At 46.3% G+C, this 26,949-nt stretch overlaps 1 protein-coding gene across 1 annotated transcript in view; it reads right to left on the bottom strand.

Annotated features, from left to right (window-relative positions):
• Positions 1–13,705: 13,705 nt before the first annotated feature.
• Positions 13,706–26,949, bottom strand: part of LOC136620309 (squalene synthase-like) — a 32,312-nt gene continuing 19,068 nt past the window's right edge. The window contains exon 8 of the mRNA XM_066595011.1: positions 13,706–13,990. Coding sequence (XP_066451108.1) covers positions 13,778–13,990 — 213 coding nt within the window. The 3' untranslated portion in view covers positions 13,706–13,777. The remainder of the gene's footprint in view (positions 13,991–26,949) is intronic.

Below are 26,949 nucleotides of genomic sequence, written 5' to 3' on the forward strand. Positions count from 1 at the left end.
TTTGGGGAAAAAAATCTATTTGGGCTGCCTGTGACCGTCCTCAGTGTACTGGGTCTCTGCTGGGGGTAGTTATCCTAATTCATGCGCAGCCAGCTAAGTGTTACAGCAGGCTTGCACAAAATTCTTTCCTGGCTCTGTGTTCCCTGTTACATCACCGCTGTATTCCTGTCCACAGTGAAACAGTCTGCAGTAATTTTACATAGTGCAGGGCCAGTAGCGGTGAGGCAGGGACAGAAGACATATTTAGTGTATATAGGCAGTGGGCCTTTCCAAAAACATTTGGGGAAAAAAATCTATTTGGGCTGCCTGTGACCGTCCTCAGTGTACTGGGTCTCTGCTGGGGGTAGTTGTCCTAATTCATACGCAGCCAGCTAAGTGTTAAAGCAGGCTTGCGCAAAATTCTTTCCTGGCTCTGTGTTGCCTGTTACATCACCGTTGTATTCCTGTCCACAGTGAAACAGTCTGCAGTAATTTTACATAATCCAGGGCCAGTAGTGGTGAGGCAGGGACAGAAGACATATTTAGTGTATATAGGCAGTGGGCCTTTCCAAATACATTTGGGAAAAAAAATCTATTTGGGCTGCCTGTGACCGTCCTCAGTGTACTGGGTCTCTGCTGGGGGTAGTTGTCCTAATTCATACGCAGCCAGCTAAGTGTTACAGCAGGCTTGCACAAAATTCTTTCCTGGCTCTGTGTTCCCTGTTACATCACCGCTGTATTCCTGTCCACAGTGAAACAGTCTGCAGTAATTTTACATAGTCCAGGGCAAGTAGTGGTGAGGCAGGGACAGAAGACATATTTAGTGTATATAGGCAGTGGGCCTTTCCAAAAACATTTGGGAAAAAAAATCTATTTGGGCTGCCTGTGACCGTCCTCAGTGTACTGGGTCTCTGCAGGGGGTAGTTGTCCTAATTCATACGCAGCCAGCTAAGTGTTACAGCAGGCTTGCGCAAAATTCTTTCCTGGCTCTGCTGTGCGTTCCGTAAGCGAAGTCAGCCTCCAACCACAGGCCAATAAGCGGCACATTTAATTACAGCGTTTCTGCACTACTGGTAATACAGCATGCTGAGGGGTAGGGGTAGGCCTAGAGGACGTGGACGTAGGCGAGGACGCAGAGGCCCAAGTCAGGGTGTGGGCACAGGCCGAGCCAGTGCGGTGGCCAGGGGTAGAGGCAGGGCAAGACCGAATAATCCACCAACTGATTCCCAAAGCGCCCCCCTCGCGCCATGCCACCCTGCAGAGGCCAAGGTGCTCTAAGGTGTGGCAGTTTTTCACAGAGACGCCTGACGACCAACGAACAGTGGTGTGCAACCTTTGTCGCGCCAAGATCAGCTGGGGAGCCACCACCACCAGCATGCGCAGGCATATGAAGACCAAGCACCCCACAAGGTGGGACGAAGGCCGTTCACCGCCTCCGGTTTGCACCACTGCCTCTCCCCCTGTGCCCCAACCTGCCACTGAGATCCAACCCCCCTATGAGGACACAGGCACGAGTGCCTACCGGCCTGCACCCACACCCTCACCTCCGCTGTCCTCGGCCCCATCCAGCAATGTCTCTCAGCGCAGCGTCCAGACGTCACTAGCGCAACTGTTTGAGCGCAAGCACAAGTACGCCGCCACGCACCCGCACGCTCAAGCGTTAAACGTGCACACAGCCAAATTGATCAGCCTGGAGATGCTGCCGTATAGGCTTGTGGAAATGGAGGCTTTCAAAAGCATGATGGCGGCGGCGGCCCCGCGCTACTTGGTTCCCAGTCGCCACTACTTTTCCCGATGTGCCGTCGCAGCCCTGCACGACCATGTCTCCCGCAACATTGTATGCGCCCTCACCAACGCGGTTACTACCAAGGTCCACTTAACAATGGACACGTGGACAAGCACAGGCGGGCAGGGCCACTATATCTCCCTGACGGCACATTGGGTGAATTTAGTGGAGGCTGGGACAGAGTCAGAGCCTGGGACCGCTCACGTCCTACCCACCCCCAGAATTGCGGGCCCCAGCTCGGTGCTGGTATCTGCGGCGGTGTATGCTTCCTTCACTAAACCACCCTCCTCCTCCTCCTCCTCCAACGCAACCTCTGTCTCGCAATCAAGATGTGTCAGCAGCAGCAGCACGTCGCCAGCAGTCGGTGTCGCGCGGCGTGGCAGCACAGCGGTGGGCAAGTGCCAGCAGGCCGTGCTGAAACTACTCAGCTTAGGAGAGAAGAGACACATGGCCCACGAACTGCTGCAGGGTCTGACAGAGCAGACCGACCGCTGGCTTTCGCCGCTGAGCCTCCAACCGGGCATGGTCGTGTGTGACAACGGCCGTAACCTGGTGGCGGCTCTGCAGCTCGGCAGCCTCACGCACGTGCCATGCCTGGCCCACGTCTTTAATTTGGTGGTTCAGCGGTTTCTGAAAAGCTACCCATGCTTGTCATACCTGCTCGGAAAGGTGCGCCAGGTCAGCGCACATTTCCCCAAGTCCAACACGGATGCTGCCACCCTGCGGACCCTGCAACATTGGTTTAATCTGCCAGTGCACCGTCTGCTGTGCGACATGCCCACACGGTGGAACTCTACGCTCCACATATTGGCCAGGCTCTATGAGCAGCGTTGAGATATAGTGGAATACCAACTCCAACATGGGCGGCGTAGTGGGAGTCAGCCTCCTCAATTCTTTACAGAAGAGTGGGCCTGGTTGGCAGACATCTGCCAGGTCCTTGGAAACTTTGAGGAGTCTACCCAGATGGTGAGCGGCGATGATGCAATCATTAGCGTCACCATTCCTCTGCTATGCCTCTTGAGAAGTTCCCTGCAAAGCATAAAGGCAGACGCTTTGCGCTCGGAAACGGAGGCAGGGGAAGACAGTATGTCGCTGGATAGTCAGAACACCCTCATGTCTATATCTCAGCGCATTTTGGAGGAGAAGGAGGAGGGGAGGAGCATGAGGAGGAGGGGAAGAGACAGCTTGGCCCACTGCTGAGGGTACCCATGCTGCTTGCCTGTCATCCTTTCAGCGTGTATGGCCAAAGGAGGAGGATCCTGAAAGTGATCTTCCTAGTGAGGACAGCCATGTGTTGCGTACAGGTACCCTGGCACACATGGCGGACTTCATGTTAAGATGCCTTTCTCGTGACCCTCGCGTTACACGCATTCTGGCCACTACAGATTACTGGGTGTACACACTGCTCGACCCACGGTATAAGGAGAACCTTTCCACTCTCATACCCGAAAAGGTAAGGGGTTCGAGAGTGATGCTATACCACAGGACCCTGGTGGACAAACTGATGGTAAAATTCCCATCCGACAGCGCTAGTGGCAGAAGGCGCAGTTCCGAGGGCCAGGTAGCAGGGGAGGCGCGGAGATCAGGCAGCATGTACAGCGCAGGAAGGGGAACACTCTCCAAGGCCTTTGCCAGCTTTATGGCTCCCCAGCAAGACTGTGTCACCGCTCCCCAGTCAAGGCTGAGTCGGCAGGAGCACTGTAAAAGGATGGTGAGGGAGTACGTAGCCGATCGCACGACCATCCTCCATGACGCCTCTGCTCCCTACAACTACTGGGTGTCGAAGCTGGACACGTGGCCTGAACTCGCGCTGTATCCCCTGGAGGTGCTTGCTTGCCCTGCGGCTAGCGTCGTGTCAGACAGTGTTTAGTGCGGCTGGGGGAATCATCACAGATAAGCGTAGCCGCCTGTCAACTGACAGTGCCGACAGGCTTACACTCATAAAGATGAACAAAGCCTGTATTTCCCCAGACTTCTCTTCTCCACCAGCGGACAGAAGCGGTACCTAAACAATATGTAGGCTGCACCCACGGATGAAAGCATCGTTCTCTATCACCATAAAAAACAGGGACCTTTTAGCTTCATCAATCTGTGTATTATATTCATCCTCCTCCTCCTGCTCCTCCTCCTGAAACCTCACGTAATCACACCGAAAGGGCAATTTTTCTTAGGCCCACAAGGCTCAGTCATATTACTTTTGTAAACAATGTTTATACGTTTCAATTCTCATTAAAGCGTTGAAACTTGCACCTGAACCAATTTTTATTTTAACTGGGCTGCCTCCAGGCGTAGTTACAAATTAAAGGGGTTGTCTCGAGGCAGCAAGTGGGGTTATACACTCCTGTATGGCCATATTAATGCACTTTGTAATGTACATCGTGCATTAAATATGAGCCATACAGAAGTTATTCACTTACCTGCTCTGTTGCTGGCGTACCCGTCTCCATGGCTCTGTCTAATTCTGATGTCTTCTGGCGTTTTTAGACGCGCTTGCGCAGTCCGAGCTTCTGCCTGGTGAATGGGGCCGCTCGTGCCGGAGAGCTGGTCACCGCGTCATCGTAGCTCCGCCCCGTCACGTGTGCCGATTCCAGCCAATCAGGAGGCTGGAATCGGCAATGGACCGCACAGAGCCCATGGTGCACCATGGGAGAAGACCGCAGTGCATCCCGGGGAAAGGACCAGCGGTCATCTTAGGTAGAAGATTTTTATAACTTCATATTTCGTCAGATCGGTGAGTAGCAAGCGGTTTAAAAACCGCTTTAAATTGCTATTTTATGCCAGGGGGGTGACAGGGTAATGGGCTAATGTAAAATTTTGATGTTTGCCTCGGGACAACCCCTTTAACCACAGTAACCAAAGCAATTAATGGGTTTCACCTGCCCTCTCGGTTGGGCATGGGCAATTTTTCTCAGGTACATTAGTACTGTTGGTACACCAATTTTTTGGGGTCCTCGCCTACAGTGTAATCCTAGTAATTTTTAAGGGCTTCGCCTGCACTTATGGTACAGCAAGGTGTGTGTGGTTGGCCTACACTTTTGCTACATAAATGTAACTGGGGCCTTGTCTATACTGCAACTACTTAAATGTGAAAGAGACTGTTATCTCCCTAAACTGCTGCAACGGGAATGTTACTGTGGCCTGTCTTGACTGCTACTACTACTGAAATGGAACTAATACTGTGCTCCCCCTATACTGCTGCTTCAGAATTGTTACTGGGGCCTGTTTTGACTGCTACTACTACTGAAATGGAACTAAGACTGTGCTCCCCCTATACTGCTGCTTCGGAATTGTTACTGGGACATGTTTTGACTGCTACTATTACTGAAATGGAACTAAGACTGTGCTCCCCCTATACTGCTGCTTCGGAATTGTTACTGGGGCCTGTCTTGACTGCTACTACTACTGAAATGGAACTAATACTGTGCTCTCCCTATACTGCTGCTAGTGATATGTTACTGGGGCCTGTCTTCAGTGCTACGATTACTGAAATGGAACTAAGACTGCGCTCCCCCTATACTGCTGCTTCGGAATTGCTACTGTGGCCTGTCTTGACTGCTACTATTACTGAAATGGAACTAAGACTGTGCTCCCCCTATACTGCTGCTTTGGAATTGTTACTGTGGCCTGTCTTGAGTGCTACTATTACTGAAATGGAACTAAGACTGCGCTCCCGCTATACTGCTGCTTCGGAATTGTTACTGCGGCCTGTCTTGACTGCTACTATTACTGAAATGGAACTAAGACTGTGCTCCCCCTATACTGCTGCTTCGGAATTGTTACTGGGGCCTGTCTGGACTGCTACTACTACTGAAATGGAACTAATAGTGTGCTCCCCCTATAATGCTGCTAGTGATATGTTACTGGGGCCTGTCCCTAATGCTACCGCTGAAATGTTACTAATTCTGGGCTCTGCCTATACCTCTGCTAATGCTATGTCACTGGGCTGTGGATACGGAGGCTTCCCAAAGACATGATGGCGGTGAGGCCATTTCCGACCAACCCGGTTACAGTTAAGGTACATATAACCACGGACACGTGGAGAGGACATGTAGTGCCGCAAAAAACATCCCCCTCCTCCTCTAACAATGAAAACATTCTTGGCAAATACCTTTGCATTGGTCCATCTGGTGGCAGTCCAAGAATTTCACCTTTAACGACACAAAAAGAGAGCCCCCGCACCATCCCCCCCACCACGGCCTACTTAATCCTGGCCACATTCCGAAAACCAATTAAGTAAAACCGCGTTACTAGGTCTGCAGTCGCCACCACATTCCCACCAACGCAGTTACTGTTAAGGTACATATTACCAGTCTGACTGGGGCATGCACTGTGGGCCGAAGCCCACCTGTATTGTGTCTGACGTTAGCTCTGCTGTCCAGGGCACTGCAATGGGATTTGTTTATGTACCGCCGGTGGGTTCCAGGGAGCCACCCATGCTTTGGGTCCACACGGACTTCACATTAGGGATGTGTACCTGCCTGTGTTTATGTATTAAAAACCCCGGTCAGACTGGGGCATGCAGTGTGGGCCGAAGCCCACCTGCATTTAATCTGACGTTACCTCAGCTGTGCTGGGCAATGCAATGGGATATATTTATGTAATGCCGGTGGCTTCCTGGGACCCACCCATGCTGTCGGTCCACACGGAGTTGTACCTGCCTGTGTCTACTTATAAAGAACCCCAGTCTGACTGGGGCATGCAGTGTGGGCCAAAGCCCAGCTGTATTTAATCTGACATTAGCTCTACTATCCGGGGCACTGCATTGGGACAAACTACAGGATCAATACAGCGCTAATGAGACGTGCACAGCAACGCTAGCATTGGAGTCCGCTGTAGGCACGCGATTGCTGAGGGTTTGTGCAGAGGCCTATGTCCTGGGTGCAGTGAAAGTCCGCTTCTAGCCTAGGATTGCTGAATCTGTGGGCCGAGGCCTATGCCGTGGGCGTGGTGCAAGTCTGCCATGTTTGGCCGCTCAGATCAATTTTTTGTTCATGTCTTGGGTTTCCTAGGACCCACCTATGCTGTTGGTGCAAACTTAGTTCCCATTGCGGTGTTTGACCTGTCTGGCACAAAGGCAATGACTGACTTGGGTAGGGGGCAGAGCGCTGACGGCTTTCCCCTTGCAGTGTGGATTGAGCTATGCGACACCTTGACAGAATGAATACTGTGTGGCACATGGATTCCCCATTGCTATGCCCACGTTTGCAGCTCCTGACGGAGGTGGCACAGGATTGGAGTTCTCATTGCTTCTGTACAGCATTGTGGGCTATCGCCCCGCCCCTTTTAAAGAGGGTCGCTGCCTGGCCCTGCCAACCCTCTGCAGTGTGTGCCTCCGGTTCCTCCTCATGGCAGACGCACTTATATATAGACATGAGGGTGGTGTGGCTATGAGGCCAGCGTGTGGCATGAGGGCAGCTGAAGGCTGCGCAGGGACATTTTGGTGTGCGCTGTGGACACTGGGTCGTGCGGGGGGGGGGGGGGGGGGGTTGGGCATGTAACCCAGGAGAAGTGGCAGCGGAGTGTCATGCAGGCAGTGATTGTGCTTTGTTGGAGGTAGTGTGGTGCTTAGCTAAGGTGTGCCTTGCTAATGAGGGTTTTTCAGAAGTAAAATTGTTGGGGGGGGGGGCACTCTTGCCACTATTGTGGCTTAATAGTGGGACCTGGGAACTTGAGATGCAGCCCAACACGTAGCCCCTCGCCTGCCCTATCCGTTTCTGTGTCGTTCCCATTACTTTCTTGAATTTCCCAGATTTTCACAAATGAAAACCTTAGTGAGCATTGGCAATATACAAAAATGCTCGAGTCGCCCATTGACTTCAATGGGGTTCATTACTCGAATCGAACCCTCGAGCATCACGGGAAGTTCGACTCGTGTAACGAGCACCCGTTACCAATCGCTGTGCTGCGATTGGTGGTTATATATTATACTGCTGAGGTAACATGAAAGCTGTGCTGCGATTGGTGGTTATATATTATACTGCTGAGGTAACATGAAAGCTGTGCTGTGATTGGTTGTTATATATTATTCTGCTGAGGTAACATGAAAGCTGTGCTGTGATTGGTGGTTATATATTATACCGCTGAGGTAACATGAAAGCTGCGCTGTGATTGGTGGTTATATATTATACTGCTGAGGTAACATGAAAGCTGTGCTGCGATTGGTGGTTATATATTATACTGCTGAGGTTACATAAAAGCTGTGCTGCGATTGGTGGTTATATATTATACTGCTGAGGTAACATGAAAGCTGTGCTGTGATTGGTTGTTATATATTATTCTGCTGAGGTAACATGAAAGCTGTGCTGTGATTGGTGGTTATATATTATACCGCTGAGGTAACATGAAAGCTGCGCTGTGATTGGTGGTTATATATTATACTGCTGAGGTAACATGAAAGCTGTGCTGCGATTGGTGGTTATATATTATACTGCTGAGGTTACATAAAAGCTGTGCTTGGTTGTTATATATTATTCTGCTGAGGTAACATGAAAGCTGTGCTATGATTGGTTGTTATATATTATAAAGCTGAGGTAACGAAACCTGTGCTGTGATTGGTTGTTATATATTATAAAGCTGAGGTAACATGAAAGCTGCGCAGTGATTGGTTGTTATATATTATACCGCTGAGGTAACATGAAAGCTGCGCTGTGATTGGTTGTTGTATATTATTCTGCTGAGGTAACAAAAGCTGCGCTGTGATTTGTTGCTACAGGCAACAGCTTTTAATCCTCTTAAGGCTGAGGTAAAATGAAAGCTACTTATATCTAAAACATAAAATCTGTTTGTTTGTGTCATATACAAAGCCCCAGTTCTGGTCCGTTTTGAGTAAAATTGTGCAATTTTTGTTGCCAGTAACAACCAATCATAGCTCAGCTTTCATTTATTATTCTACTTAGGTAACATGAAAGCTGGACCGTAATTTGTTGCTACATATTATACTGCTGAGATAAAATAAAAGCTGTGCTGTGATTGGTTGTTTATTAGAGATGAGCGAGTATACTTGATAGGGCAAACAACTCGATCGAGTAGTGCCTTATTCAAGTACCTGCCCACTCGTCTCTAAAGATTCAGGTGCCGACAGGGGGCGGGGAGTGGCGGGGGGGAGGAACAGAGGGAAGATCTCCCCCCCCCCGCAACTCACCTGTGTCGGCAGCCGAATCTTTAGAGAAGGCACTACTCGCTCGAGTAATTGTCCTTAGCGAGTATACTCGCTCATCTCTATTGTTTATATATTATACCGCTGAGGTAACATGAAAGCTGTGCTGTGATTTGTTGCTATGGGCAAATGTTTTCAATCCTCGGTTGCTCCATGTATTCCTGTCTGGGGACATATTTCCTGGAACACAAATGTCCAGCGCTCAGTCTGACTCTTCTGGTGGGACATACTTGTTGGAAACAACCAGGAATACTGAATCAAGTGCGTAGACTTCATTGGTGAAAGCTAATTTAGGGGTTGCTACATTAACATTCAAGGAAAGGCAAGAATATGCAAATAAGGTGCCAAGACCACAACAGTTCAAATTTTTTTTTTTTTTTTTTTTTAGCCTATAACCTGCTCCGGGTTGACATCATACTGTGTACAGAATGTCATGTCAGCCGGTTGTACAGTTTGTGCGCGACGCTCCAACAGACAGACATTGACAAATATATAGAAGATGTACTATTTTATGCTGTGACCTATGGCCTCAGGTCCACAGCCGGGTCGGATTCCATGTGCAAGAACACTGTGTACCCGTGTGGGCAGGCAGCGGCCTCCTCTCTTCATCCGGTACATCTGTTATGCATATGGTCCACATGGCTCACCGTCTAGCATGCACAGTACAGATGATTATTATTATTTTTTTTTTAATCTCCTGCTTTACCACAAGATCCGCAGCCTGGCAGCAGGTTGTGTTCAATAGAAGCTGTTCTGGTCACGTGATCCGCATTGCTCTGCCGACCAGATCCTGGACATTCATTTACAGGCTGCCCAGACATCGCTTCAGAGGTGAGTAGAGCTGTGAGTGTACTAAGGTATACCAGCTCTACCTCTCTAATTATATACAGCAGTGCTCCAGGTTATACAAGCATGATCCATATCACTATATAGAGGGGGATATACAGCTACTGTACATAATATGTACCAGGCTTGTGTAACCTGGAGAGCTCCTGTATATCTATATATGTACAGCCTGTCAATAGTGATATACATCATGATCTGCCCCAGTTTATAGCAGCATGGTTGATATCTCTGCATACATCACTTTATACAGAAAATACCCAGTTTTGGGTAGTTTCACTCTGCCAGAAAGGAGAGTCAGTTGGCTCTTGAATGGGGAAAGGGGTAGAGAAACATGTGAGCTACGAACAAAGACCAGACAGCGAGCACCTGGGACCTTAACCCCTTAGTGACCAGCCCATAGTGTTTTTTGTGTCTTGCTCAAGTGGGCTTTATTCTCTAAGGACGTAAAGCCATGTGTCCTGCAAGGAATAAAACCACATGGTCTATCGCCGTGACAGCTCTGTGCTGTCGGTGCGCGCAGGTATCCAATGAATAACGCCAATCGCAATAAAGTGAAAAAAAAAATAAAGATTCAGCTGCCCTAATGGATCAGATCCATCAGGGCAGCTAAAATTACTCACGCGCCTTCTCCGAGGTGTCCTGTGGTGAAGGGGGCCTCCAGGACCTGTCGCCGCTCTTCTGCACACGTACGCCAGACGAATAATGTCATGTGCAGAAGGTCGGGAGCCCTGCAAATTTTAAATCTCCTGGCTCCTGAAGGTAGCCGGGAACAAGGAGAGGTTACCGGTTACGGCGGTAACCGATCCTTGGGGCAGTGATCACTACCATCCATTGGATAGCGGCGATCCTGAAAAAGTTTTTTTTTTTTAAACTTTAAGAAGTACAGCTTTTCACCTCCCCTCATGGATCGTATCCATGAGGGGAGGTGAAAATACTCACCCCGGGCCCTCCGCGATGTCCCGGTCTTTGGGGACCTGAAGTCCCCTTCTGCGCATGCGCACCCGCTGTCAATCATCGGGTGCATGCACAGAGGGGCTCAGGCCCCGGGAAATGCAAAATCCCTCTGCTCCTGGCTCCCATGTGTAGCCAGGAGCAGAGGGATGTCACCAAGGACATGATCACTGTTATCCAAGGTAAAAAATAAATTAAAAAAAAAAAATCATATCCGTGAGGGAGGATGAAAGTACGTACATAGGGCCCCCCGATTTATCCGTGGACCTTACCCCAGCTTCTGTGCACACGCCCATCGCCAAAATGGCGGACGCATGCACAAAAGCTATGGATTGCCAGAATAATTTAAATTCTCACTGCTCCTGGCTACAAAACAGAGCCAAGAGCCTGGAGATTTCACAGGGAGCCACGGTGAGCGGTTCTTGCTCACGTATTCGCAGTTATCCAATGGAAAATTTTTTTAAAAAAATTTTAAAAAAAATTGAAGTTTCATCTCCCCTCACCGATGCGATCAGTGACATGAGATGAAACTTTACAGGAGGCCTTTATATTTGAACCCTGACGCGATCCTCTTCCGTGAGCCTTCCAGGATTCGGGGAGCCCAGGAAACTTAAAATCTCCTTGCTCACAGCTACCGGAGCAGTGACCGGTAGCCTCATTGAGCGGTCCCCGGTCACGTAAAAAAGGAGAGATGTAACATAGGTCAGTCTCACATGACCGGATAGGAATTACGGATTCCGCATGCATCTGATCCGCGGTGATACACAGATCAAATCGCATTAGATTACACAATTCCACTCACATTAGCGGGTTGGAATTGTGTAATCCACTCGCAGAAAAGAGAACGCAGCAGGTTCTATTTTACTGCGGATATCCACAACATAGAGCCCATTGTGCTCCATGGTCACGGATATACCCGCAGCCCATACGCGACTACATTGTGTACGGGCTGCGGGTACCCACGTCATCGCTAAGCCACGTTGCGGGAAACACAAAAAAAAGGGGTACTGCGCATGACTGCCTGTGTGAGTAGGCAGTTATGCGCAGTACATTATGTGGCCGTACACACAGGGTCACAGCTGGGATCCGCAAGCGGATTCCACCTACGGCTGCGTGAGCCCAGTGTTATTCAGACCGCTACCTGTAGTATGTAATTTACAAGAAGCCCCGGGAACGCTCGCCTTCCTGCAGTTCCAGGAGCAGCTTGCCGAGCGCCTTCTGTGCGAGACCACCGCACCTCAGCAAATTTACGAAGACTCATCGAGCGCCGCTTTTTACACCCCATACCCACTACTGAGGTCAAAAGAATACCCCCCCAAAAAAGATGCTTTGCTTAGATCTATTCAAAAATTGTAGAGTTAAAATACGCAGTACACCCCTAGATGAACGCGTTAAGGAGTCTAGTTTTCAAAATTGAGTCATTTGTGGGGGTTCTCTACAGTTTTGGCCACTCAAGAGTTCTACAAATGTGCTATGGGGAATAAAAAGCCTTCAAGCAAAATTTATGCTCTAAAAGCCACCGACTACTCTTTATTTTGGGCCCCGTTGTGCATCCAAACATAAGATTGGGGCCACAATGGGTATATTTCTGAAACAGGACAAACAGGTGGATCCATTTTGGGGTGCAAGTCTTCATTCATAGGTGTGCTGTACAAAAAAAAAAAAAAAAAAAGCTGTTTTTAAAATGACACAATTTTTTCCTTTCACTTTGCTTGAATTCATTTAAAAACTGTGGGGTCAAAATATACAGTGCACCCCCTAGATAAATTCATTAAGCGGGGGGGTCTAGTTTTCAAAATGGGGTCATTTGTGGGGGTTTTCTATGGTTTTGGTCGCTCAAGATCAATGGAAGCCGGCCATGTGGAATCCACACTAAAATAGAGCATGCTGCGTTGTTTTTCTCTGCGAGAAGGGAGGGTCAGGCAGTTTAACAAGCTTCCCCCCCATGGGATCGGCTGTGCGGCGTGTTGTGGCTGTTGCCCGTGGGAGTCAGCTGTAAGAAACAGGTAACACTCGTGATGTATGGAGGGAGACACTATGGGGCCGTCGCTAAGGGGGTTAAACGCGTTAAACTTAACTCATCCCGCAAAAAAACAAGCCCTCATAGGAGGTATGAGGATGGAAATTTAAAAAAAATAAAATAAAAAAAAAATAAATAAAACTATGCTGATGGGGGAAGGACCAATGCATCTACAGCGCCACCTATTAGAAGGCAGCATTCCTGCAAGTCCATGTCTGACATTTTAACATGATTATAAGCCCAAACCAGAAGGATAAGACCACCAAGTACAGACAGACTGTCGATTTATCCCTTTTGGAAAGCAGGAATAAAAAGAAAAAAAAAAAAATTTACATGGGCGAGTGCGCTAGCTGGCTCACCAGCAGGAGATATCCCTGCGGACGTGAGATGGTTTTGTGCTAAAACTGCCTCGCATCACTTCTGGGAGGTCGCAATCCTCCGGAATGGCTGACAGCCAAGGCAGAGGATCGCGGAGAGATTCCCATGGTTTTCAATAAGAAAACTCATGTCGCACTCACGTGCATCTAGCAGGTGGTGCAATGCTTTGCTAGCCCCATTAAAAACAATGGGCGATGCAAGAACACTCCCAAAAATAGAACATGCCGCAGTTTATTTCCCGCACAATGGCGTGATGTGATCCATTCAAGAGAATGGGGTTCATATTTGAGAGATTTGAGGGCCTCACAGCACACAAATCTTACGGTATTTTCCTCGCATATCCAGGTGATTCCGACATTGTTTTTTGCGCCACATATTGTACTTCATTTAGGTGGTAAAAAGTGACCAATAGGATTTGTGAATATTTATAAGTAGCGCCAACATTGGGAAAATTTTGAAAAAAAGTTGACATCCAATCATTGAGGAGAAATGAAGCCTTCAACCTTTTAAACTTTTTTTTTAAACTTTAATGCGATTGCAGTTATCAGTAATATAGCAGTGATCTTGCGCCCCCCCCCCCCCTCCCCTTTAAGGCAAGGTGGGTTGGGGAGGTAATAACACACTAGCACCATATTGATGTGTGATAGTATTTTGTCCCAGGTTACTGGCCCGAGTGCACCAACTTCAAGGCCTGGAATCTGCTCAGATACTGCCAGCTGAGGACGGCCAACAGCACGGCACATGGCAGATAAATGGGGGAGAAACTATGATGGGACACCAGGGGGCCGTCGGACAGACACAACGTCTGGATGGTGAAGACAATGTTCTGTGTGCGTCCAGCAGAGGGGTCCGATGCGGGGATCTTCTGGTTGATCTGAGGGGAATACAAAAAGACAAATATAGAAGACTTAAGGGAAGCTTAATATGTAAACTACATGGAAGCGGTTTATGGTCTACCCTTGGGTTGACCACATAACTAGGTCTCCACTTCAGCCTTGTACTATAACCTAAACATTGCTTTATGCACATCTGTTGTACAGCTTTACATTTAGACAGGAAACTTAAATCTAATGGTTTTATTTAGTTTTCATTTTCTTTTTTTAAAAATTCTTCAAGGAATGAATATTAACTGTAGTGTTCAGGCCAAAACCAGAGGATCCAGTACTTCACCTAGAACGTACACTAAATGGTCACTCTTAGGAGACACCCATCAAGCAGAACGTTAGGTCTCCTTTGGCTTTTAGAACCACAGCAACTTTGCTACTTGCAGATGGATGCCACAAAAGAGGACCCAGGGTATACCAAGAAAAGCTTGAGCTGTAGACACTAGACAGGTTCAAGGACTGCTTCTTTAATAGGTTTACATCTGAACTGCGGTAGTTGGGAACTGGATAAGAAAGTTAATGCAGATAAGATGGAGGATGACATTAAATGGAGGGCAGAAGTATGCCTAATTAAAGGCAATGGAATGAGACAGCAGTTTGTATGGAGAAGAGTTTAATACGCTTACATAAAAAGTTTAGTTTTTCTTATATTTGCAGCAACATGGCTACACTGGAGCTTATTTTTTGCAAGCCTGTATTTAAAATGCTACCATTAAAAAAAATATATATATTTTCTAAAAGCAAACATGTAATGGGGGAACAAAAACTAAACACATGTTCATCATTTTGGGATGTGGGGTGTGTTTTTACTGCAGTTATGCTGCAGTAAACATGACAGATTATTTTGTCAGTCAGTAAGATTACAGCAATACAAAATTGATAAGGAAAAAAAAATGTATGGAGTTGTACTTTGAAAACTATCCCATAATTACACTCAGTTTCAGCCTTCTGGACACATCCCAGTTTCAGTTCTGACAAGTGACACTTGATGGATAAGTAAAAGCAATCCCCCATTACTGCCACAAGTGATAGAGAGTATTTTTTTCATGACATGTTGTGCTTTATATATTACTAACTACATCCTGGTCAAGAGTTTTGTTTTTTTATTTAAAAATCCTACATTTGAAAATCTTTAAAATTAGCAATTTTCAAGTTTGAATTTTATAACTTGTAAGACAGATATCACACAAAATAGTTATTAAACAACATTCACCAGATGTCCACTCTACACTGGCATCATTTTATTTTTTTGGAAATCAGCTTTAAAAAAAAAAACTTTGAATATTTTTCTTCAAAATGTTACTTCTCTACTGCTGAAGGACTAATTTAGCTCTAGAAGTGACAGATCTATTAGACATCCTTATAGAACACCCCATTTTAAAAATGGTTTTCAAAACCGAAATTAAAGCAAAATGTAGAAGAAAAAAATGTAAAAGTCAACGACTTGCATCCATGAAGGTAGCCTAGCCTATTACTGTCAGTGAAGTAGGACTACTGTAGGCCATTATACATTGCCATAATTTGGCCTCCGGCTGCCATGGGCATACTAGGATCAGATTGTGGGGGGGTTGCTGATGCAATGAAGGAAGGAGCCCCCTCCATCTCCAGATGCCATAAATGCAGCGGTTTGCATTGACAGCAACATTAGTTACAGCCAACTCCCATTGAGGACACTATGGAATCAGCTTGCGAATCACAGTGCAAGTTCCATTTATGTATGGGGGTTCACCCAAGACCTTGGTGGCTGTGATGTACATGCATGTCCGATGTTGCCATAGGGTTACAAAAAATTAAAAAGTTTCCTTTCTGCTGCCATCTTGTGACACCTATAACTTTACCATTCAGTCCATCCTGATAGCACACATGGAGGTTGTCCTCTTCCTGTCCCAGCAAGGTCAGAGTTCAAAAGGCCACCATCTACACCATTCTTCAGTGTTCTTCCTTCCTCATCGGATACAGAGGAGCGCCTCCATAGAGTACTGGAGGAAGGACGAAAAAGATCGCTTACCAAGCGATAAAGAGCGTGGTTCAGAGCCCGCTCAGCAAGTGGTGACTGTTGTCGAATCACCAGCCCATCTTCATATGCGTCGGCATCACTGCGTATGACATTGTGAGCAATGCGGCGCGGCTGGCACATGGGTGCTGGATGAGGACAACGTCAGACGTATGCTCTGGCAGCATCAGCCCTGGCAAATGTAAAAAAAAGGTGGTGGTTTTGAAACCCTACAAGCTTGCCCTGTGGGATTGCAGCTCTGTGTACATCTCTAACACTATGGACAACATGGAAGGGGATAGGGGAACCCACAAACTGGAGTAGTTCACTTGGACATAAAAGCTCATCGACGGGCTGTGTTTTGTACAATAGCTTCTCCTGTTATTGCAGGATGAAACCTCAAAACTAAAGCCTGAAAAAAAATTGAATAAAGTGTGCATCATGTATTAAAACAACATTATATGATAATGCAAAGAAGGGAATCTATACCGACTGTATGGCAAAGATAGTCAGGGAGGAGCAAAAAAATCCTTAATGGATAGTGTCCGCCAAATAGTCAGGGAGGAGGGCCAAGCATTAAAAGTGGAACCAGTCTCCCAGCCCCAGCCTGGTCCCCCTAGGCCAGCAAAAAGACCCCGTACTCAGGGTTACATCCTCCACATCTGAACTATCCGAGTTAGAGTTTGCGGAGGGGGAACTTTCCAAGTTAACAGCCCTCTAATATATCGATGACCTCTAATAAATGACTAAATTTTTTTTTCTAAAACAGAATATTGAGGAATTGCAACAAGCAGCTTGGAATACTATGAAGGTGGACGACCAGCAACCACGTTCTGTTCAGGACAAAATGTTCAGGGGTGCTAAAAGGTCACATCGTAAAATAGTTTCCATGAATGAGCCCCTAAAAACACCTTGTGACAGACAAATGGGAAAATACTGCAAAAAGGCTAGCTATCTCCCGAGAAGTTAAAGATGGACTCCTGTTCACCCCAAAGTTTTGTATCTTCTGGTGTAAAGTGCCCAAAAGTTGACATCCAAGTGGCCAAAGTCATTAAAAAGACCTCCCTGCCATTTGGAGGATTCTTTCCAGCAAAAAGATTCCACGGCTAAGGCAGCATATTTTCTCCTTTAAAAAAAAAAAAAATATTGTGGGAGTGTACATCTAGTCTGGTGGAGACAAATATAGCGGCCACCTCCGTTGCACACACCTATGTACCTGTGGCTCTTGAAACTAGAAACTCCTCTAAAACAGAGAACCTGCAGGGAGGAAATAAAGAGTACCATTGCTCAAAATGGCTACCGGATTCCTGGTATATGCCTCAGCAGAATCTGTGCGCTTCTCTGCCAAAAACGCGGTACTGGGAAACTCTGCAAGGCGGAGGGACATGGCCTCCAAGAATTATATTATGTTCCATCCCTTTCCAGGGGAAGTATTTGTTTGGGCCAGAGCTTGATAAAATCCTGGAAAAGCAGGGAATAAGACGACATGGTTTCCAACAGATTTCCTTCCTAAAAAGAATCCTTCCTTTCAGGAGGTTCAGACATGCCAGGGATAAAGAAAGGGACAGTCTGGCACGCCTCCATCCTAGTGGGCAATAGCAATCAACGAGGTGCCAAAAAAGTCAATCACTCCCAGTACACACTCATCCAATAATGTGGAGAGCGCCAATGGGGATTCCGATAAGGTATCGGATAATATGCAGAAAAGGAAACAATGGTCAAACTATGAAGATACCCCAGTGCTCCAGGTGATAGAACAATCAGAATTACAGTGAAGTACTTACTTCACAGGGGTGTCTCAGATGAGAACACCCCTATATCTATGAAGATTCTCAACTACCTTAAAGACCACAAATTTCCAAGACGGAATCCAATAAGGTGCAGGTAAAAGTGGATACTAAATACTATTTATTGTATTACAGGACAGAAAAGAAAAAAAACAAAAAGAAAACACAATAGTGCCTAGGCCTACAAAGGACCATCGCAATAAGCATAAAATATTCAGGGCAACAAGTAATCTGTCCGAATATGTAGACAAGCAATTGCAAAGATTCGTCAAGTCCCTACCTGCTTATCTTAGGGACACCAAATATCTATTATCCTACCAGAGGATATATCCTGGGAGAAATCCTATTTCTGGGTTAAGCAGAATCAAACAGGTGGGAAATTGAAGTGCCGTGAATAAAACTTTCTGGGTTAGCCTTGATGCAAGTTCATTATATTTGAATATCCCGCATGACAAATGGATACAAGCTGTTAAATATTTTCTGGACCTGAACCCATTGATGCCCGAACGCAAGAGAGCTTTTATATTGGAGGCCATTACTTTTATTCTGAAAAACAACTTTCACTTCAAGCCGCTAGCTAAATAACTGATCTATATATCACAGCCACAGAGGCTGTATCACATCTCTTGTTAAAAACTCTATCCTGAGGAAACAGTCTGTACTTATTAGGCTGTAGAAACGCGTTGGTGGAGGAAGGGGAACCAGGAAATGAGACTTAGTTTCTAGCAATAAGAGTGGAGCTAGTGGTAGATAGTAAAATACTGAAAAATCATGCCAGGGCTTATTTTAGGGTAGGTCTCATTTTAGGGAAAAAGATAAAAAGATAAGCCATATATCAGACAGATGTGAGAAAGTAATAGTTATTCCAGTAGTGAGAGCTTAGTGAGAGTCACCCAGTCTGACACTATAGCAACAGTGTGTGCTGGCCCAATAAATTGACTGCCAAGCTCAGCTCCAAACTGGGTGTGCGCCTGTGGAATTATTGGCACTTACTACATCTGTGACTGTATTGGCTGGTGTAATAACGGCAGTCACTCTTTAGACACTGGGCTGGGCTGGTATGTGAAGTATGCCTTTACAACAACATCACAGCTCCAAGTGAAACCAGTGATAGGCGGGTTATATACATCGTCTGGCCGAATACAGATGGTAAAAGGTGTTGGCTCATAATCTGACACTAGTATTAACTAAAGTAAGAGTTTATATGATAGGGCGATCATAGATGGATAGTGTATTATTGTGTGCAGCCTATCTTAATATATGGCCTTAAATGGGGACCTGATTTTTTTTATTATATATATATATATATATATATATATATATATATATATATATATATATATATATATATATATAATGTAATTTCTATTGTCTAATCTCTTCTACAGTCTAAGATTAAGAATTGCGTATACTCTGAGAGGAGAATAGGCATTTAGCTATTGTGCAGTAGTGAATGAACGAAAAAAATGGATTATACCTACCTGATAATCAGGTTTCCAGGAGTCTCCACGACAGCACCAATTGAGATTGCCTCCTCCTGATAGGACAGGAACACACTGAGGTTAAAAACTCTCCCCCCCTTCCCCACTTTCCTCAGTGGATTCTAACGAATTGCCGGGGTAGGAGCTCAACTTAAATTTCTTCCCCTAACCGGGGTTTTTTTGTTGATTATAAAATTATATTATATTGTATATTTATTTATTTTTTATATTATATTCTATAGTTTCTTTTCTATCCATTTAGGGGGGGGGGGGGGGGGGGGGAAGGTACGGGTGCTGTCATGGAGACTCCTGGAAACCTGATTATCAGGTAGGTATAATCCATTTTTTCCCCCCAGTCGTCTCCACGACAGCACCAATTGAGACGTACCAACTAAAGTTTATTAGGGTGGGATTGCTGCCGAGAGGACTTTGCGGCCGAAGGCCATGTCCTCGTCCTGCTGCACTTTTACCCTATAATGTTTAATGAACGTGTGGGTTTTTTTTCCAGACTGCGGCCTTGCATATCTGCTCGACCGAGGCTGAGCTATGTTCGGCCCATGAGGATGCTACTGCCCTTATAGAATGGGCTTTAAGAGCTAAGGGGATTTCCTTCCCGAGGGCCTTATAGGACTCTATGATGGCCAGGCGGATCCACCTGGCTATGGAGTTTTTTGCCGCTTTGTTCCCTTTATTTGGGCCACTGAACTGGATGAACAGGTTGTCGTCCCGTCTCCAGTGGCTTGTCGCATCTATGTAGCCTAGGACTGCTCTCCTGACGTCCAGGCAGCTTGGGGTTTTTTCTTCCTCATTTTTTGGTTTGCTAAAAAATGAGGGAATTATTACATCCTGGGACCTATGAAAATGTGATACCACCTTAGGCATGAAGGCCGGGTCCGTTTTAAATACTAATTTGGAATCCGAGATTTTTAGAAATGGGTGGCGAATGGACAAGGCCTGCAGCTTGCTAACCCGTCTAGGCTGTAATCTAGCTGCTGCCGTCAAGAACCTGTTGACCCATCTATTGTCCACGAACTTTGTCGCATATGGCGCTAAGGGCTGCGACCTGCACCTTCAGGGTACTTGGAGAGGCCCATCTGTAGGCCCTCCTGCAAGAATTATAAGATCAAAGGGATGCTCGGGATAGAATCCCTGGAATCCCTTCCTTGTCTCCATGAAGAGAACCTTCTCCAAACCTTCTGGTAGATAAGGTGGGTCGTCTTTTCTGCTGGACATTAACGTTTCTACCACTCTTTGCGTTTAGATGTTGCAGGTCCCGAACGCTTTGCCTTAGTAAGTGTAACTGTCGCCCTGAGCCTCCTGTGATGATGAATTTCCTTCTGGGGAGGGACACCAGTTCCATCTGGTATCCCTGCTGTAGGATCTTTGGGATCCATGGGCCTTCGCAAATTGCGGCCCATTTGTCCACAAAGCCCCCCAGCCTTGCCCCTACGGAGCTGGCGTCAGGGTCTCTGCTTGGGCTCCCCCTGGTGGGGATTAAAGAGGATATTTCTCCCTCTGCCCCCCTTGGGGTAACTCCAGCAGCCTGTCTTGCCCTTGCCTCGGTAGGCCTCGGGCTGTTGCCCTGGGCTTCGGAAGAAGGTCTTCCCTCTCTGCGGTTTTTCTTCCGGGAATCCCTTCTTTTTGTCGGCCGCCTTCTCCAGGATTTTGTCTAGGTCTGGTCCGAACAAAAACTGACCGTAGAACGGGAGGGCGCATAGTTTATTTTTTGAGGCCAAGTCGCCTGACCACGATTTCAGCCATAGTACTCTTCTGGCTGAGTTAGATCGGGCTGTAGCTTTTGCCAAGAGTTTAACCGTTTCGGCCGTGGCATCCGCTAGAAAAATTATTGCCATGCGCAGGATAGGTAGGGAATTTAGAATTTGTTCCCTTGGCGTTTTATTGTTTAAGTGTAGCTCCAGCTGTTCGAGCCATGGGATCTTTTAATTGTGCGGCGTCCTCAAAGGGCAGGCTCGTCCTCCTAGCTACTTTGGCCACTGGGACGTCTACCTTGGGTATCTCTTCCCAATTTGCGCAAACTTCCTCCTCAAATGGGTACCTTCTTTTTACTCCTCTAGCGGAGAAGGAACCTGCGTCTGGTTTCTTCCACTCCTTTTGGATAATTTTAATGATGTTTTTGTGGACAGGGAAGGTATGTTTACGCCTCTCCCCTAGTCCCCCAAATATCTCATCTTGCAGGGTGCGTGGTTCTCTGGGCTCTTCCATTTTTAATGTAGCCCTGACTGACTTAATCAATTCCGTTAAGTTGTCCTGATGGAAAAGGTATCTTTTGTAGTCCTCATCGTCTGAGGACTCCTCGGCCGCCTGTTCCTCTTGCTCCGACCCGATAGAACTCTGAGTCGGAAGGCTCGTCGGGAACGTATGCCTTTATCTGGCGTTTCTCTGGCGGCGCCAGCTGTGACGTTAGGGCTGATCGAACCTCCTTCACCAGCTTACTAACATCATCCAGGAATCCCCCCGATTCCTCTTTGACTAGCCTAGCTACGCATGCCTTGCATAGAGGCCTCTGGTACGTAGCTGGCTGTCTCGTCCTGCACTCCACGCATTTTTTGGGGTTTTGCTCGGGGGGGGGGGGGGGGGGGATATCTTTTTTATCCCCCTGACAAACAGAGGGGAAAGTATTTTTTGCGGGTAAATATGCAATTTTTCCATATACAATACATTGGATTTTGCATTTTGTATTTTTTGCCGCACTGGCTACTTACGGCCGCTGAGGCTGAGGTTTCAGCTATCTCTGGGGCTGGAGCACTCATTACTGTACTGGTGCTGCAGACACCCTGCGACCTGTAGTGCTGGTCCACCTTCTGGCTTCTCTCAGGTTCCTTATTTTGAGTTTTCGCGCTCCTGTGCTAAGCCCCACCCCCCTCCTTGCGGCTCCTGATGCGAGCGTGATGACGTCACCACGCTGGGCACGTGACGCGACGGCCCCGCCCTCTGCCGGCAAAGGGCTTCTGGAGCGCTGCGCTGTCACTATACGAGGAGGAGGAGGGAGACTGAGGCTCCTGCTTTGTACCCCTCATGGGCCGCCGCGGGAGGAACCTGGCCTGGGGGCTACCACCCCATGTGGCGTCCCGGGAGTCGTCTGGCTGGGAAGGGAGGACAGGCTGACCCACAGCCCTCTGATCTGCCCGTGAGTATGCTTTGGCTGGCTTCTCCACCAGCCCCTCTCAGAGATCCTGCCTCCTGGCAGGACAGGAAGACACTGAGGAAAGTGGGGAAGGGGGGAGCTTTTAACCTCTCAGTGTGTTCCTGTCCTATCAGGAGAAGGCAATCTCAATTGGTGCTGTCGTGGAGACGACTGGGGGAATATCTATTATCAGTGGTCTCAGTATTATATGTCAGCACATAAGAAGCTAACCCAATCCAGATATATTTGGTTTTGGGTAAGACCTCTATGTAGAACTATTGATAGAAACAAGGACATCTACTGTTAGATAGTCTTCAGATAGAGGTGAATATCTCCTCCTGTGGATGGTATCCCCAATATTTCAAGACCAAGACCAATGCAGGGATGGATGCATTCCCACGCAAGAAGTTGCTTTAGATATTAGGCGTTATCCTGGGGTTTACACGTTTATTTAATAAGTGTACACATAAGGCATTATCTAAGGACAGTGCATCTGGCGGAACCAAGTTGGACTTTGGATATATTTTAGTTAGGGTCTATTGTCTTATTGGGATTTGTTTTCCTTAGTTACAAATCACATTCAGCAATACGTTAGGGGAAATTAAAAGTAATACTAGTTTCACAGTACTGGTGCCTGTATACCATACAATAGATGTATGAAAATTATAAAAAAAGACATAAGAGGGGGAGGCGTAGGGTGAAGGGAGGGTTATACGTCTCAAGTTAGAAGGGGAGAGTGTATAAGGCACCCAGTTAGCCATCATTGACAACGATTAACACCTTAGTGACCACTCTAGTGTTTTTACGTCCTGCAGCTGCAGGACGTGTATGGAGGGAGGTAGCGCCGCCATCTCCCTCCATACAGCGCGGGGCGTCAGCTGTTTATTACAGCTGACACCCACGGGCAATAGCCGCGCTCGGCCGTTTGGCCGATCGCGGCTAATAACCCTTTGAATGCCGCTGTCAATTCTGACAGCGGCATTTAAATCCCCCGAACGCTGTTTGGGGGTCCCGCACGGCCCCCCCGCGGTGAGATCGGGGAAGCCGTGCAGGTGTCATGGCAGCTGGGGGCCTAATGAATGGCCCCAGGGCTGCCTTAGCAGACTGCCTATCAAGCTATCCACACAGGGTGGCTTCATAGACTGCCTGTAAAAAAGCAGTATGACGTAATGCTATAGCATTACGTCATACTGCAGGAGCGATCAAAGCATTGCATGTTAAAGTCCCCCAGGGGGACTTCAAAGTAAAGTTAAAAAAAACAAAAAAAAACAAAAAACACGTATTCTGAACTTACTACAAAAAAAAAAAATTAAAGATTAAATGTACTTTAAAAATCATTTTTTCTAAAATGTCAGTAAGACCTTGGGGTATTAAGTCAAAAGATTTAAAAAAAAAAAAAAAAAAAAAAATCTCCTTAGCTTTTAACTAAAAGAATTACCCCTGGGTGATCTTTTCCAGTGGTGTAATTTACAGCCCCAATGGATCCATATTGTGATGGAGAAAAAAATGTTTGCAAAGACTAGGTTTTAAAAACCCACGTTTATTTGATCTATGCTGGTTTGCCCTTATTCTCAGTGCTTTAGTTGTACGACCCACATACCTGAAATTACACGGGCATTCAATTAAATAAACCACATTGCTATACCCACAATTTACAAATTGTTTCAAAAAGGAAAAGGGTTTTCTGCTTCTAGTAAAACTTCTTTGCACCCATGGCACATATTGCTGCACTTATAGGAACAGTTGGTATGGGGTCCAAGGACACTGGTGATGGGGGTCGAGTATGACCCATCAGAGGCCGTGAAGGGGCCAAGATGTTCTTCAGAATTCTGTGTTTTTTTCTAAAAATGATGTAGGGTCTTTCTGGAAGTTTTCCAAATAGAAAGGGCTCCCCGTTCAAAAAAAAAAAACAAAAAAAAAAAACCCCAATGTTTCATGAGGACATTCTTCAGTTCGAGAGGTTTGGAGTTATAATGGATGACAAAGTTTATTCCAGTACTTGCTGTGTACTGGATATGTGGGTATGAACTTCCCTCCCCTCCAACTCTGCCCGTTTGTAGGAAGATTGGATCAAGCTGGCAGCATCTCTTTTCTCTCTGAACCCATTAATTAAAATTTCAGATCGTCATCTAAAAATTTGTGTAAAAGAACAGTTTCTCCTGATTCTTTCAAATTGTCCAAAAAGGCATATTTGTTTCCCATTTCTTTGTGTGAAAACTATAAAAACAAGGTAGCTAATAGAGTCCACTGTCTTGAAATGGATTTTTGTGTGGATCGCCCCCTCTGCCACATATATCTCCAAATCCAAAAACATTATATGTGGGGCTGATGGAGCCTGTAGATTCAAGGCCTTAAGTATTATAATTAAAGGTTACTAATAACTCCACTTCAAGTGTGCCTTCAAGTTAAAAAACATTTAATCTATAAAAAGCTCATAAAATTTGATATGGAGGTCCTGTATCTGTAAATGCCCCCATAAAAAGGTTGGCACAACAGAGTGTGAATTTGGTCCCTATAGCCTCCCCCTCCCCCTCATCTGAGTAAAAGAAATTATTAAAAGTGAATATCCCGCATGAAACAGCTTGTATCCCTTTGTCATGTAGGATATTTGAATATAATGAACTTACATCAAAAAATAGGATTTTTCCCAAGATATATCCTGTAGTAGGATAATCGATGGTTGGTGTGCAAGATAAGCAGGTAGGTATTTGACAAATTTTTGCAATTGTTCACCTACATAGTCGGACAGATTACTCGTTGCCCTGAATATTCTATTCTTGCAATGGTCCGATGTAGGCCTAGGACTAAAGCCCTTCCCCCCCCCCCGTCCTATAATACAATGAATAGTATTTAGTATCCACATTTACCTGCACCTTATTGGACTCCATCTGGGAAATCTGTAGTATTAAAGGGAGTTGAGACTCTGGATATAGGGGTGTTCTCATCTGGGACACCCCTGTGAAGTATGTACTTAATTGTAATTATTCTGATTGATCCATCACTTGGAGAGCTGGGGTATTTTAATGGTTTGACCTTTGTTTACTTTCCTTTTGTAAGCAGGCCTATCAGCCTAGGGAACTGAAAGGCAAAAACGGATAGATGGTTCTACCCTAAAGAAGACTATTAACTAACTAAATTAAAGAAATTTAAAATCAAAAGTGGACAGAACAAAACATAACATGATAGTGATAGCTTTTGGGGATGTTAGAAATAAAACCCTTGGCTCCACGATCAGATAATCCATTTGCCAATGATCCGGCTATTTAATGGATATTCGGTGTCAAACCCCCAGGTTCATGTTTCAACAGTGTGTGGGATGATAAACCTTATCTGACCCAATGACCATGTCTGATAAACAATGGAAGGTTAAGCTTTTTTTGATAACCAATTCAAGGAGCTCCCCTAGTTCAGGGACTCCAGCGTAATTCAGAAATTCCAGATAGAGAGAAAAAGAAAAGTATTGTGATTACACAGAACTGCTCCTTATAGGTTTGAATAAAGTCCCGTATCCATACTCCTTAGAGGAAGGTTGGGGGGGGGGGGGGGGGGGTTAGGTGCACAATGTTCGCTCCTTGGGTTTTACTTTATTATTTTTGTGTTATGTGGTAACATAGCTGATATCTGATGCTAAAAATAACCACTAATCCAGAGACTAGTACTTCCAGGGTAGAAGGAGCACTATCCTGAAGGAAACCCCAATAGTGCACATAATAGAAGGCACGATTTAGGTCTGCAAGGTCTGGTGGGTTAGGGGTTAATTGTTGCCGTATGTATATGAATAAGAGGAGGTCAGCAATGTTAGAGAAATGAGCTGGCTCCTCGAAAACCTAGTCAATTGCTTTCCTCCTTAATTCTTCTCTTTAAAATTAGATATTTAGTGCACCAGGGACAGAGGAAAGGGTTAAATGGTGACTGATGAACCCCTATAATAAGCACATGTGGCCCAATCCAAAACCCCTACTTTAGGTTTCTAAAGACCAAAAGGCAAAAGGTAACTGCCCATTAACAGCTTTGAGCCAGCACGCTAAGGGTTATTACCCGTGTGCTTTAGGAGCGCTGCTGACAGCTTTGCCATCGTCCAGGTGACACCAAAACCTCTCCGGGAGGCCAAATACCTAAGGGAATATCCCCATTACCTCACACAGCACCGCTGGATAAAGAACCAACCAAAAAAAAAAAAATACGGCATCGGTGCGGCAGCCCAACAGATGGTATCGGGCAGCCGACTAACACTTCACTAGGACTGACTATCTGGAAATAAGATAAACTAGCACACTAAACTACTTAATCGACGCGTTTCTGCAGTGGTTTAACAAGTACACTGCTTCATCAGGATGACTGTAAAATGTAGACAGGAGCAGCCGTGATGACTGGCGGCATCCCAATAGTGAGTGCCGCGCATCTGATACAGACAGCGCTTATACATGCAAAGCCCCTCCTTCCCTGTTTCATCCTAGCCAATCCCAGATCCAGGTTGGGATTCAGTTAGTCATTCCCCCTGTCTTTTGATATATGCTGAGTAACAGTCTCAGCTGAGACACTT

Source organism: Eleutherodactylus coqui, chromosome 1, assembly GCF_035609145.1.
Source record: "Eleutherodactylus coqui strain aEleCoq1 chromosome 1, aEleCoq1.hap1, whole genome shotgun sequence".
NCBI lineage: Eukaryota > Metazoa > Chordata > Amphibia > Anura > Eleutherodactylidae > Eleutherodactylus > Eleutherodactylus coqui.